At 33.7% G+C, this 14,974-nt stretch overlaps 1 protein-coding gene across 9 annotated transcripts in view; it reads right to left on the reverse strand.

Moving 5' to 3' along the window:
* PDS5B (PDS5 cohesin associated factor B) overlaps positions 1 to 14,974 on the reverse strand; it is a 203,986-nt gene that overhangs the window by 59,122 nt on the left and 129,890 nt on the right. For all 9 annotated transcript variants that reach the window (XM_025875064.2, XM_073894710.1, XM_073894711.1 and 6 more), the window contains 2 exons: positions 10,283 to 10,388; positions 7,756 to 7,916 (listed from right to left, as the gene is read on the reverse strand). In XM_025875064.2, the coding sequence (XP_025730849.1) occupies positions 7,756 to 7,916; positions 10,283 to 10,388 (267 nt within the window). The remainder of the gene's footprint in view (positions 1 to 7,755; positions 7,917 to 10,282; positions 10,389 to 14,974) is intronic.

The following is a 14,974-nucleotide window of genomic DNA, read 5'->3' on the forward strand; positions in this document are numbered from 1 at the left end:
CTCTGCATTCAACTCTCACTTTACAGAAAATATAAGGAACCCATTAAAATATGCCAAAGGCATACAATTAGCAAAAATCAGTCTACGTGAAACTCTGCAAAAGAAACCTGGTTTCTTTATCAAATACAAAGAGAAAAAGGGAATTGGAGGGGGAGCCTACAGGAAACAAGGCACTAAGAGATTTGTCAACAAATAACAATGTGGATCCTGAAAAAAACACTACTAAAAAATTACATTTTTGAGAAAATTGGGTATTATTAACGTTAAACAATGTCAACTATGTGATAAAGACATTATGCTTATTTTTTTAAGAGTTCTTATCTTTTAGAGCTACTTAGATGTACAGATGAAATGGTATATATAGTCTGGCTTTGCTTTCAAATATAAGGGGAATGGGGAGTAAGGAGAATTATAAATTAAACAAAAGCAGCTGTTTAAGTTATTCATACATAAGCTAGTTATTGGATACATAGGAGTTCATTATAATATTCTAGCTACTTCCTTGTATGTTTGAAAATTTCAGTAATAAAATGTATAAAAAATAAGAGTCTCACCAAATGATCCTTTTAGTCTATGGTTTATGGCTTCTTTGTGAAATGAAAAAGTATCTTCTAGTGACTTCAGTAACTAAACTCCCTAGGTAAGATTATGTCTTCTCATAGATCAGACTTGCCAATACAAACATCCATAATCCCTTTTCTTAGTAATCAAGAGAAAATTACAGGTCACACACAAGTAAAAAGCAATTCTGATTAAAATTTTTAAAGACAGAATGAGAAATTTTAAGCTCATCCAATGTTTTGCATACTCCTTTAAACAGAAAACAGAAATAAACCAAAACAACAGACAAAGAAAAAACATTTTCAAGAATTCTGAAGTACTAGGCAGAGTCTGAGATGTTAGTGAAATGTAAATGAAACAACTATCTTCTGACTGCTTTTTCTATTAATAAGTTCCTATTAAAAGAAATACTTTATTCCCTTGTTATACTGATTTTCCAATTCAAGGTTTTTTTCCCCGATGATAATCATACACATGTAGAAAACGCAAACAAAACTAAAAAACATTTAAAAACCACTGAAGAAAAAACTCAAAATCCCACTACCCTGAAATAATTACTGTTAACATTTTGGTGAATATATGTCTAAAATTTCTCTACACATGCATACATATATTAAGTAAATGAGGATACAAAATATATAGTATTTGGAAACACTTTTTCACCAACAATGCTGGAGAGAACCTTCTATGTCAAGTATGGCTAAACAATAATTGTAATGGTCATATGGCTCTTTAGTGGATAGCTATACCACAACTACTCTAACCAATCTCCTACTGATGAGCATTTAGATGTTTTGGATTTTTTTTTCCATCTTATCAACAAAACTATGAACATCCTTATGCTAATCATTTATCTTGTTTCTGAGCTTTAAGCTTTAAGCCTGCCATAATCTGCTCTGAGCAGATCCTGGAGATATAAATCTGAAATTACACTTTCCAGACTCCCTCAAGAGCTGACTTCTTGTTAGGTTCTTGCAATAAGAGACCCCAGAGCTTCTTTAGGCATTCTGGTCAGCTGGCTGACAGAGCTCTTTCATCCAATGGACAGTCCTTAACACCACTTCTCAGTGGTTCCTCCAGCCCTAAGGGTGGATGCTGCTTCCAGGAATTCATAATCTCTGGGTTACCAAAGCAACCTGTTGCTCTTTCATCCTTCAAACATATGTATTAATTTATTTATGTTTAAAATACCTGATATGGTTTCTGTTTCTCTGACTGGACCCTGACCCACATAATCATTAGGTAGATATCTTCTCTAATTATCTCTGGGATAAGTTCCTGAAAATGAAACTGCAGTGCTGAAAACTATACACATTTTAAGTTTGTATGTACTACCACATTACCAACTCAAAAAACTGAATCAATTTATAATCCAATCAAGAGAGCATCATTGGAATGCTAGCTAACACTGGTTATAGCACATACATGTTTTTATTTGTATGTGCCTCAATTAGTCTTAATTGGCATAAATGTCTTTTCTTGATTTGAGGGGCTGGAAGAATTTCCAGTTTATGAATTTCCTTTTCATTTCCTTTGCTAGTATTCTACTGTGAAACGTGCTATACTTCTGTTAAGAGTCTTTATACATTAGAGATATTAACTTTTTCTAAGTTATGAATATTGAAAATAGTTTCCCAGCATACCATTTGCATTTGTCTAAATGGTATTCTCCCTCAGAGTCTGTTCATTCCAACAGAACCTTATGTACTCCAATGCCTTATATACAGTAGAAGCTCTATAAATATATTTCAACAAATGGATATTTAATTGTACAATCCATCAATATTTCATGATGTGGCATTCCTTCAGCCACCACAAAAAAAAAGGAATTACAGAAATGTGCTGGTTATTAATATTTATTAATTCATTTTATAAAATCTTTGATAATCTTGGACTTATCTCAAATATATGAAAAATCAAGATAAGCAGTCTATATTGATTTTTCCTTTCAAAAGAGCTTGCCAGTTACTTAGTGGGTAATGTAACTTTTCCTGACTTATTTTTTCATTAAATATTATATTCCTCCACTCACTATTATAAGGTTGCAAATTTCTTGTATATTTTACTCCTAGGTCTTGTGGGTTTTTACTCCTACAGTATTTTCAAAACAGTTGTTAGTGGTATATACGGAAAGCTCTGAATTTTTACATACTTACTTTGGCTATCTTGGTTTTGGTAGTTTTTCAGTCGATTCTCTTGGATTTTCCATGAAATATGGTAACTTTGCTTCCTCCTTTCCAACACTTGTACCTCTTATTTTCTTATTTAATTATATTGGCTAATGCTTCTAAAGCAATGTTAAATCATGGCAGAGATAGTGTATTTTCCTCATTTTGTTCCTAATTTTACTGGGAATGCTTCTAGTGTTCACTATACGATGATTCTTACTGGTTTGAGACAAATTTATTATGTTATAAAGACAATCCTATTTTATTGGGTTTAATTACAAATAAGACTCATTTTTTTTGTCAGAAGCCCTTTTAGCATCTATCAGAATGACCTACCATATGCCCTTTTCCCTTTTACTCAATTTTATAGTAAATTGTAACATGTATATTAGGCTTACTAACACCAACCTTCTGTGTATTCCTGAAATTAACCACATTTGACCATAATATATATTTTTAAATTTTTTTTTTTTTAAGATTTTATTTGTGAGAGAGAGCACAGTGGGGGCGGGCGGGGGGGGAGAGACAGAAGGAGAAGCAGACTCCCGCTGAGCCCAGAGCCCAGAACCCAAAGCCAGGAGCCCGGAGCCCTACACGGGGCTAGACACAGGGCTCAATCCCAGGACCCTGAGATCATGACCCGAGCCAAAGTCAGATGCTTAACTGACTGAGCTAACCAGGAGCCCCAGCCATTAGTATAGTTTGTTTTAATGTAGTAAACTCTCTTTTTACTAAAAATTTACTCACAATTTTTGCAGTAATATTAGTAAGATCTGTCTTAAGTTTTTTTTTTTTTAAATGTTTTATTTATTTATTCATGAGAGTCAGAGAGAGAGAGAGGCAGAGGCAGAGGGAGAAGCAGGCTCCCCGCCTAGCAGGGAGCCCGATGCAGGACTCGATCCCAGGACCCTGGGATCATGACCTGAGCCAAAGGCAGACGCTTAACCATCTGAGCCACCCAGGCGCCCTTAAGTTTTCTTTTGAGGGAATATTTGTTATCCAGTTTTAGCACTCCTGCTAGTTACCTTGGCTTTATGTAAAAAGTAATCTGAATGCTTTTTTTTTCCCCCTATGCTTTAAACAATTAAAAAGAATTAGAATCCTTGGTTTCTTGTAGACGTGAAATACTTCCTATAACACACACTTTTACTGGCACTTTTTATTAGCGGATACTTTTCTCAAATTTTTTTTTTTTATAATTACAGCCTAATTAGGTTTTCTCCCATTCTTCTTGAGCCAATTTTACTTATTTACATCATCCTTAAAAGTAAAATCCAAGTTTTCAAAGATTTAAAAAGTAGATACAGACACATCTAAAATTTAAATACTGAAAGTAAAACGATAAGAAAAGACAAATCAGATATGCAAACAAAAAGAAAACGAAAGTTGGATTTAGGGGCTTAAGCAAAACTGAATGCAAAGGAAAAAAGTATATACCTTGGTAGACAAAGTTCACAATATAAAGTGGGCAATTAATACATTTCCTGAGTCTTTATGTCCTAAAGAATATCCTTCACTTGTCCTTAAGCACAACTTGGCTACTCAGGAAACTGTTCAGTTATATTCTTTTTTGTCCCTGAAACTCTCTAGCTGTTGAATCATTAACTTCAGAAATCTTATGTGGTTGAAAGAAGTGAACCTCTTTATTTTTCCATTGTACACAATACACTTCCTTTTCTTTGCTATTGATGTTTGTGAAATCACTTCTGTAATCCCTGAAAATTCAGTAAATTCCACCAGAATGTGGTGGAGTCCTCTTGATCTCTGGATTGACATTTTCATTCATTCTAAACATTTATCTTTTTTTTTTTTTAACTATTTTCCATTTTCCATTATTCTGTTGTTTCCTTCACAGAAACCAATTAGGGCTTTTCATTATCTGCAAATGATTTTAACTGCCTTCATTTCTATGCCCACTGTTTCCACGTTCTATACAGTTTCCTCATGCTCTATCTCTAGCTTACTAATTATATTTTCTATATTGTTTACTCTGCTCCTTGCTGCTTATAATAAATTACACTTTATAATACAAGTATGTTCCTGTCTTCTTTATCCTTAGTCCTGCCACTTCCCTTTTTTTATATATATTTCTTGTTCTCTTATTTTTCCAGATATCATTTGCTGCTTAACTTTCTTGGCAGTTTAGAATGGTTTAAAATTTTTTTCCTAGAAAAATTCAATTCTTCCAAATAGTGATTATCAGTTTTCTCTGGAATATTAAAATATCTGCTTAGGTTTCACGTTAATTTATTTGTACTCTGTAAATGCATCTTTGAATAAGAGAAATTCTCTGGCTCTGCCATTTAAGGCAGATAGCATCTCCCTGATGTGACTGAATTATCAGGTGCCTCCCTTAAAAAATTAACATCTAATGACTGAACATCGGGTGCCTCTCTTAAAAAATTAACATCAAAGCTCCCAACTCATTAATCAGTTGGCCAAGTAAGTAGCATGGAGGAAGGACCTGGGACTAAACGTAGCAAGTCCTTTATCTCTGTGTAATTTCTCTTTGAGTCTACTGAAACCCTGCCAATGATGAGAACTAGCTCCACCTGAACTATGGCTATATCCTATGCTACAAGAGGACTCTTAGTTTTGGCAAATCTGCCTACTCAGGGGGTAAGCCAGACTCCTAAGAGACAGGAGGAGTCAGAACGGAAACCATAGTACATCATCATTTTTGTTTAGTGGGGAAGGACACAATTTTTTCTGTGCCTGTAAAGTTGGTAATAAGACATTTGCGTCACAATTCTAAACCTCACCTCTAAGCTTTGCTCCTCCTGCTAAGGAAAACAGGTCAGCCCAAAGAAAAATGGTGTGACCACAAGTCTCTCCTTTAGTTCTACGACAGCAGAAATTAGGCTTTCCTTATTTCTCTCAAAGCCTGCCCATACCTCAATCTCCTCCTCTAAATTAGCAAACAACAGAACACTTACTTTCCATTCCCTTCTTCTCCTGATTCAGGAATATGTGTTAACAACTGTCAATGTTCTCACATTCAATTCCTTCTAGATGACTTATTTAGCAACAATTCTGTCCAGTTTGTGGCAGCTTCTACTTAGATACATTTTTCTTTTGGTTCTTTGGAATTATTTTGGTGAATTCAAAGGAAGATAATTTAATAAACACTCAACTATCATTTCTCCTCAATATCGACTCACTCAATTTAATCATTTAAAACATAAAATCTGCATACATTTTTATCTCCTGGAAGACATATACTAAGAGCTACTTCATCAAGAACAGTGCATGCACACACAGCAGGTATTCAGTATCAGTTAATTTTCCTCATGAGAAACATTTGAAATATACTCAGCATATAAATCAAATAGTTTTAAATACTTCAGTTCCATACTAAAGCAGATATTTTAAAATGCCCTTTGCATGTTCTAAAATGTCCACCTTTCAACCTTGCTCTTGTAGTTCTACAAATATATCAAAGTTTCCTTAAAATATAAAGGGTGCTAGGAAAGACAGTCTAGAATAAAAATAAAAACTTCCAGTGAATAAATCAAACTAAAACTTGCCCAAAACCCTAATTAAGAAAGGAATTGTGCCATTATGGACATGGCACCATAGGCATTCAGACAAATAGGCCTAAATTCAAATCTCCACTCTGCTACTTGCTAGCTATATGACCCAAAACCATTTACCTCGAGTGAATATCAGATTTCTCATTTGGAAGGTTAGGATAATTTCTACATTTTACTGAACTGTTAAAAGGTTTAAATGAGATAGTACAGTAAGTAGGCATTCAGTAATATAGAGTTATGTATTTTTTGTGCGTATCTCCAAACTCATCTCTGATCTGGAGAATCACAGCACCATTCAAAGGAAAATTCATGCTCTGAATTCCCTTAAAAATTAAGAAGTCAGTTCTTTCTTTTTCCTTTTAAAGATTTTATTTATTTGAGAGAGAGTACGAGCATGAGCAGGGGGGAAGGGCAGAGAGAGAGGGAGAAGCAGGCTCCCTGCCAGACTCGGAACTCGATTCCAGGACCCAGGGATCATGACTAGACGCTTACCAATTGAGCCACCCGGGGGCCCCAAAAAGTCAGTTCTAAACAATAAAGTTTCTTACTCTTGCCAAAGAGAATATGATTACAAAATTCTGGTATGTTTCAATGATCACTTAAATAATGCCTTTGTCCTAGTAAGAGTTTCCAGAACTAAGTTCATATGAACAAAAAGGAATAACAAAAAGCGTACCTGAGATTTTAAGAGCTACCTTTGTCCAGTCTCTTTCTGAGGTTTCTCCTCCATATGAAGAAGCATGCTACCCCAGCCACAACTAACTGCACTACTGGCTAAGCCAGAAGTAATGAGGTAGATGAAAAACTAATTACCAAGACTATGGCAAGATCAGAACCAACTATTAGATATACCCTCCAGGAACAGGGTGGAGAGATGCACATAGAGAAGTAATCAGGGATCTACAGAAAATGAAGACATTGTTTTGAGGTATTATAGAATCTTGAATAATCAACCAGCATTAGAGATAACAAGGATAACAGCACAATTTCCAATTCTTGGAAATACTGAAACACACACAAAAATACACTGCTGTTAGGAGGTTTACTCCATGCTTCCCTGAGTCAAATAAAGCACTGCTTCTGAAAATTTTCAATTCAATACTTTTAATAATCACATAGTGAAGAGTCCTATGCACGGTCCTGCTGAAATTCCTTTGAAATTTCCCATTAGACTCTAAATTTATGTGAATTGTTTATTCTATGCCATGATATATCAAGAGAACGTTTTACTATAAAATTGTTTTCATTAAAATATTTAAGCAAAATCAATGCTTCAAAAAGAAATGCCATGTTTGCTCCACATTTTCATGAATCTTCTAAAATACCAATCAGGGCTATCTCCCCCAGGAAATGACAATCTAAACTGAACGGTATAAACTTAAGATAACCTAGACATGATTTCCTCAAAACTTAAAAGATTCCAACAATTACGTAAATCAAGAAACAGTAAATTATTTTTCCATTTTCTAGTATATTTATCAGAATAAACTTACGATCTGATATGTGGGAAATCCTCTTCAATTTTGCTTCCTGTGTTTTTAAAAATTTGGAGTGCAGCTTCTGCTACTTTTTCATCATCCATTTTCAGACAAGCCAGGAGAGATTCAAATGTTTCAGCAGAATGAAACGAGATGGGATGTGTAAATGAGAGTACCTTAAAAAAAATGAGTCATAAAAATGATCTGTAAACCCTTTCCATCTTTATAATATAAATCCAAAATATTACATACTGGAAATACGCAAATCAAAGTAAATATAAAAATAATTATGCTAACAAGTACATGAGAGCACTAAGTTTAAAACTTAAATATGTAACAGATATGTTCTAGTGTAGGAAGACTGCATGATCTAACAGTCATTTCTTTCAAAATTAAATTACTCAATATAATTCTACTCAAAATAATTTAGATTTTAGTTAATGTTTGGGTTTTTTGGAGGAGGATGAGGAGAAAAGGAACAAGAAGAGAGAATTTAACAAAATAGCTCTAGTCTTCTAAATAAAGGTCATTAGAAGAGAGTACTAACATTTTTAGAAAAAAGTTATCTAGGAAAGAGGGTAAAACAACAGATCGTAAAAGCTATTGTAACATTTACAACTGTTACATTTAACAAATCAACACTGTACTATCAGAAGAAACAAAACAGAAAAAGTAAACTTTTTAGTCCAAGCATACATTAAGAATTTAGATTAAAGTAGATTATAAAGAAGGAATAGAAAATGAAAATGGATGGGATTTTTAATAAAGAGTCCTGATAAAAATACACAGCTATTTGGAGAAAATCCAATTAGATCCTCCCCCACAATATATACTTTCAAAATAAATTCCAGATGGGTTATATTTCAGATTGAAAAACAAAAACAATAAAATCTTCTGAACAAGACACGATTGTTAAGCTTGCAATGTAAAAACAAGCAAGCAGTAGAAAAATAACATTAAACATAATGCCGTATTTGTAAGATTCAGAAACAAGCAAAATAAGTAATGTTACTTAGAGATACACAGATGATAAAACTAAAAGGACAATAAGAGAATTAATAATAAACCCCAAACAACAGAACAATTCAAAACAATTATACCTGGAGGATGTGAATCACAGAAAAGAAACTACTCAAGGAACTTCAACAGTATTGTTAATACTCTATTTGAGTTAGCATCCTATTTACTTTCACTGTATTCACTTTATTACTATACTTTATAACATATATAATAGAATACATTTTATTTTTTATATATCAAATATGTCCTATAAAAAAGCAAAGACAATAAAAAATCTCAATCAGTTAAAAAGAACAAAAAAATTGAGATGTCAGTAGAAAATGAACACAAGATTAAAAAAGAGAGAGAGAGAAAATGAACACAGGATAAAAATAATGAATTCACCATAGGGAAAACACTAATGATTGTACCTCAGTGCAATAATTACACAAATTAAAACATTATTTCTACTTATCAGATTAGCAAATCTTTAAGATTTACAATATTCCATGTTTCTGAAGATAGGAGAGACACAGTCATTCACTGTTGACAGAATTATAAATGGGTATAATTTTTCTGTAAAGGAATTTTATTAAATTATACACATCCAAAAATTTTGAAAATGATCATTCTCTTTATATTCCATCACTAAAAAAAAAAGACATCAGCAAGAGATCTTAGATATATTTATCTTTGTAGTGATTATAAGAATAAAATTAGAAAAATCTAAATATCCAGGGAAATAGTTGGGAACTCTATGGCACTGCAAAAGTGGACTAAACACCATTTCAAAAAATAATGTTTTTTGTATTTTTACTATGAACCAGACACTGTGCTCGAAAACTTATGTTCATGACTTAATTTACTCCTCTGTGAGATAAGTGCTATTATTATCTCCATTACAGATGAAGAACTGGAGGCAATGAACCTGCCCAAAAGCATCCATCTAATAAATGACAGCCAAAGACAATTTTTGACACTCTTAAAAAAACACTTCTTAAAAAACACTGATAAAAATGCTTTATAATAAGGGAAAATAGTCAAGATACAAAATTGTATATATGCAGTCTGATCTCAACTAGGTAAGTGTGCATTTTTTTAAAACATAAAAGGAAAACAGAAGGAACATTTATGTGTGATAGGCTTATGAATGTTTTCTTCTTTATAATTTTGTATTTTGTCAATAACTAGTTGATATTTTTATAATACGTAAAAGCCAGTAGTATATTTTAGCTAACAAAATAAAAGATAAATGTTTGGTAGGGCTAGCACTTTCTTTACTCACTAATGAAAACTTCAAATTATAATCTGCTATTTTAATGTAACAATACTAGGTAGGCTATATTATACAATTTAAACCTGAAAATATTTAGCTTACATGTTAGAGGAAATGTGCAATTTCTAAATTACCTAAAATGACTGAGAAAATTTTATTTCAGTTTCTATAAAAACTTAAGCAAATCTCAAGAATAAAAAATATATACTATATGTATGTTAAACAGTTATGTAATTAGGCACTTAATTTCACCATAAGCATATTTACCTTAAGCAGTTCAAGACCTGCCCTGATGGCTTGATCAGTTGGAACACCCTCATCTTCATCATCTGCTGTTCCATCTATTGATTTATTCACTTGCTTAATAAGAGCACTAAAGTATGACAAAAAAAAGTTGTCATATTTTCAACTGTTCTTTATTACTAATGTCTATGAAAAATAATCGTGAATATTTTCTATACAGACCACATCCAAACACATAAAGATTTGACAAAGCTGTTTCCCAAACATTACTGCAAAACAAAAAATTATAATAGGTATTTTAAGATACTTCTTTTCAAAAATAGTATTTTTCCTATCCATTCAAAGGAAGTCCAAATGTTATTTGATTTGCTGTTTATTAATGCTACCTATATTTTTATTCTTGCATTTTCCATAGAAGAATTATGCCCAAACACATGAATAAGTGTTTTCTAATTATCTGAAATTCATTATTGAGTAAATAGAACAACGTATACTGAAATAAGGATAAATGCCAACATTAAGCACTTTCAAAATATTTACCAGATATTACTATGTGTCAGGCACTGTTCTAAGAGCCAGAAACACACAGGCCTGTTCCTGAAAGGTGTAAAAATACCTAGATAACAGACATATAATAAAACTTCACTAGAAATTAGAAGAGATTAAAAAAAAAAACTACTCTGAAATTTTCTTCTGAAAACAAGCATAGGTTATTTTAAAATAAACATTTATAATGCAATACTAATTGTCTAAAATAATCATTCATACTTTTAGGTATTTGTTCTTTTTATAAAAAATAAATACATACACTACAGTTAGAGCAGTAAAAACTATTAAAAAAATACTAGGAGTTCAGTGAGGTGATACCAACAAAACACAAAAAAATCAATGTGCTTTTCTGTATCAGCCAAAGCCACCTAAAAAATACAGACAGGGGAAAAATCTATTCACAATAAGTTAAAACATATAAAATAAGTTTTACATGCACAGAATCTATGTGTAAACTCTAGAATTATATGAACGGGAACACAGAGATTTGAATAAGTCAAGACAAGTAATGACATTTTTTCACTAAATATCCAAATGTTATCAGGGGAACACAACTTGGTATGGGACAAGATTCAATAGATGCATTCTATGGCTCAACTGGAAAAATCAATTAACGTCTGGGAACAGCCAATTAATTTTGGGGGGAGGGGGAAGGAAGAAAGAACTTTCTCAACAAGATAAAAATGTTTCATTAACACCTCAAAAGACAAATGAACCAAAGTGAAAATTCAGTAAAGAGTCCAAATCATACAATAATTTATAATAAGGAAACACTACAAATTAGGAAGGAAAGAATTTTTCAATCAATGGAGTTGATATAACTAGCTATGATATGCTTTTTTTTTTTTTTAAGGATGAATATCTACTTCCACCTTACACTAAAATGAATTCCAGACCAACTAAAGATTTACGTAAAAAAAAACATAACTACCTAGTATGAAAAGAAAGGCAGAAAAATCATAAAGGAAACAACTGAGAGATTTAATTATATAGTATTTATTATAAATTACACAAATTTAAAAGGTAATCGAACTAGATTAATAGCCTATTTTATAAAGCATTCTTTTTTTGAGGTATTCAATCATTTTTTTTTATTATGTTAGTCACCATACAGTAGTACATCATTAGTTTTTGATGTAGTGTTCCATGACTGTTTGCATACAACACCCAGGGCTCCACGCAACCCATGCCCTCCTTAATACCCATCACCAGGCTGACCCATCCCCCCACCCCCCTCCCCTCTAAAACCCTCAGTTTGTTTCTCAGAGTCCATAGTCTCTCATGGTTCGTCTCCCCCACCAATTTCTCCCCCTTCATTTTTCCCTTCCTTCTCCTGATGTCCTCCATGGTATTCCTTATGTTCCACAAATAAGTAAAACCATATGATAATTGACTTTCTCTGCTTGACTTATTTCACTTAGCATAATCTCCTCCAGTCCCATTCATGTTGATGTAAAAGTTGGGTATTCATCCTTTCTGACGGCTGAGTAATATTCCATTGTATCTATGGACCACGTCTTCTTTACCCATTCATCTACTGAAGGGCATCTCCGCTCTTTCCACAGTTTGGCTATTGCAGACATTGCTGCTATAAACATTGGGGTGCAGGTGCCCCTTCTTTTCACTACATCTGTATCTTTAGGGTAAATACCCAGTAGTGTTAATTACTGGGTCACAGGGTAGCTCTATTTTTAATTTTTTTAGGAAACTCCACACTGTTTTCCAAAGTGGCTGTACCAACTTACATTCCCACCAACAGTGTAAGAGGGTTCTGTTTTCTCCACCACCTCTCCAACATTTGCTGTTTCTTTCCTTGTCAATTTTTGCCATTCTAACTGGTGTAAGGTGGTATCTCAATGTGCTTTTGATTTGAATTTCCCTGATGGCTAATGATGATGAACATTTTTTCATGTGTCTTTTAGCCATTTGTATGTCTTCTTTGGAGCAGTGTCTGTTCATGTCTTCTGCCCATTTCTTGACTGGATTATTTGTTTTTTGGGTGTTGAGTTTGAGAAGTTCTTTATAGATCTTGGATATCAGCCCTTTGTCTGTAGTGTCATTTGCAAATATCTTCTCCCATTCTGTGGGTTGCCTCTTTGTTTTGTTGACTGTTGCCTTTGTGTGCAGAAGCTTTTTATCTTGATGAATTCCCAAAAGTTCATTTTCTTTTTTGTTTCCTTGCCTTTGGAGAGGTGTCTTGAAAGACCGTTGCTGTGGCCAATGTCGAAGAGGTTACTGCCTATGTTCTCCTCTAGGATGTTGATGGATTCCTGTCTCACATTGAGGTCTTTCATCCATTTTGAGTTTATCTTTGTGTATGGTGTAAGAGAATGGTCGAGTTTCATTCTTCTGTATATAGCTGTCCAATTTTCCCAGCACCATTTATTGAAGAGGCTGTCTTTTTAACATTGCTTATTTTTTCCTGCTTTGTCGAAGATTATTTGACCATAGAGTTGAGGGTCCATATCTGGGGTCTCTATTCTGTTCCACTGGTCTATGTGTCTGTTTTTGTGCCAGTACCATGCTGTCTTGGTGATCACTGCTTTGTAATATAGCTTGAAATAGGGAACGTGATGCCCCCAGCTTTGTTTTTCTTGTTCAACATTTCCTTGGCGATTCAGGGTCTTTTCTGATTCAATACAAATTTTAGGATTGTTTGTTACAGCACTTTGAAAAATGCCGTTAGTATTTTGATCGGGATGGTGTTGAAAGTATAGATTGCTCTGGGCAGCACAGACATTTTAAAACAATGTTTATTCTTCCAATCCATGAGCATGGAATGCATTCTTTTTTTTTTTTTAAGATGTATTTATTTATTTGTCGGGGGGGGCAAGCACACACAAGCAGGGGGAACAGCAAGCAGAGTGAGAAGCAGGCTCCCCACTGAGCAAGAAGCACAATGTGGGACTTGATTCCAGGACTCTGGGATGGTGACCTTTGCCGAAGGCAGATGCTTAACCGACTGAGCCACCCAGGCATCTATTTCATAAAGCATTCTTAGAATCAATAAGAAAAAGACAATTCCTCCAAGCCCCTCATAGAAAAGTTTTTTAAAAAGCAATTAACCAAGAAATATATGGGGAAGAAAAATGTTCAATTTTATTAGTCACACATTGTTTTTTTAAAAAAGAGTATCACCATTTACCTATGAAATGGCAAGGACTGAAAAGGTTAATAACCACTAACAGGAGAGTTAGGTGAATTGGACACTCAGTGACTATCGGTGCAAGGGACTAAGTGTGGAATATTTCTGGAGACCTATTAGATAGTGTGGTGGTTAACCAAGAGGGCTCTGGAGCCAGACTTCCTGGGTTTCAATGCCATTCACCACTTCCTAGCAGTGGGGAAGTTATTCAACATCTGTGTAACTCACTGTTCCTTATCTGTAAATTGGGACTAATTCTTGTCTCACATGGTTAAGAGGTAAATAAGTAAACATGTAAAATATGTGGACTCATCCCAGACACTTTAGAAGGGCTAAACTACTTGTTACTCTTATTTATATTTTGACTTACCTTCTATAGCACTACAAACTACTGATAATAAAGCCAAAGACCTCAGTTTGACTGTTCATAGTACACATTATTTGTAAAAACTTTCTCCATCTTAACTTTCAAAACACTACAATAACCTGGTGTTCTTACACTCCTGTAATTTTTCTACTGTCGAAAAACAAAATTCCAAGGTTCTGTCCATGATCTTTTAATCCTTTTACTTCTTTCTACACAATCTCATGTGCAGGGAACAAATCCATTCTCATAGTTTCACATTAAGCTCAATTTGCCTTGATTTTTTAACTGTTTCTCATGTCCAAATAAGAAGCACATCAGTTCCCTTAATTCCTTTCAAAGTATTACTACGTGCTTCATCATTTGGATTTGAGCTCTTATACTTCTGACTTCTCATCAACTTTATTCCCCATTTCCAGTAAGATGAGCCATCTATTAAAACCTTCCTCAAACATAATCTTCCCTTTCCATCCCACTACCAGCATCCACAGACAATCTGTAACACCTTAACAGTCTATCCATTCTACTTCCCTCCTCCCATCCATCATTAAACATCCATTGTCCTCAACAGACTTAAAACAGTAAAAGCTCTAAAGTTAAACCTTAAATGCTTTCCACAATCTGATCCCAACTATTTTTTTACCATTATCTTATAACA

The sequence above is a fragment of the Callorhinus ursinus genome, unplaced genomic scaffold (genome assembly GCF_003265705.2).
Source record: "Callorhinus ursinus isolate GAN/ISIS: 27379988/994484 unplaced genomic scaffold, GSC_fseal_2.0 scaffold7, whole genome shotgun sequence".
NCBI lineage: Eukaryota > Metazoa > Chordata > Mammalia > Carnivora > Otariidae > Callorhinus > Callorhinus ursinus.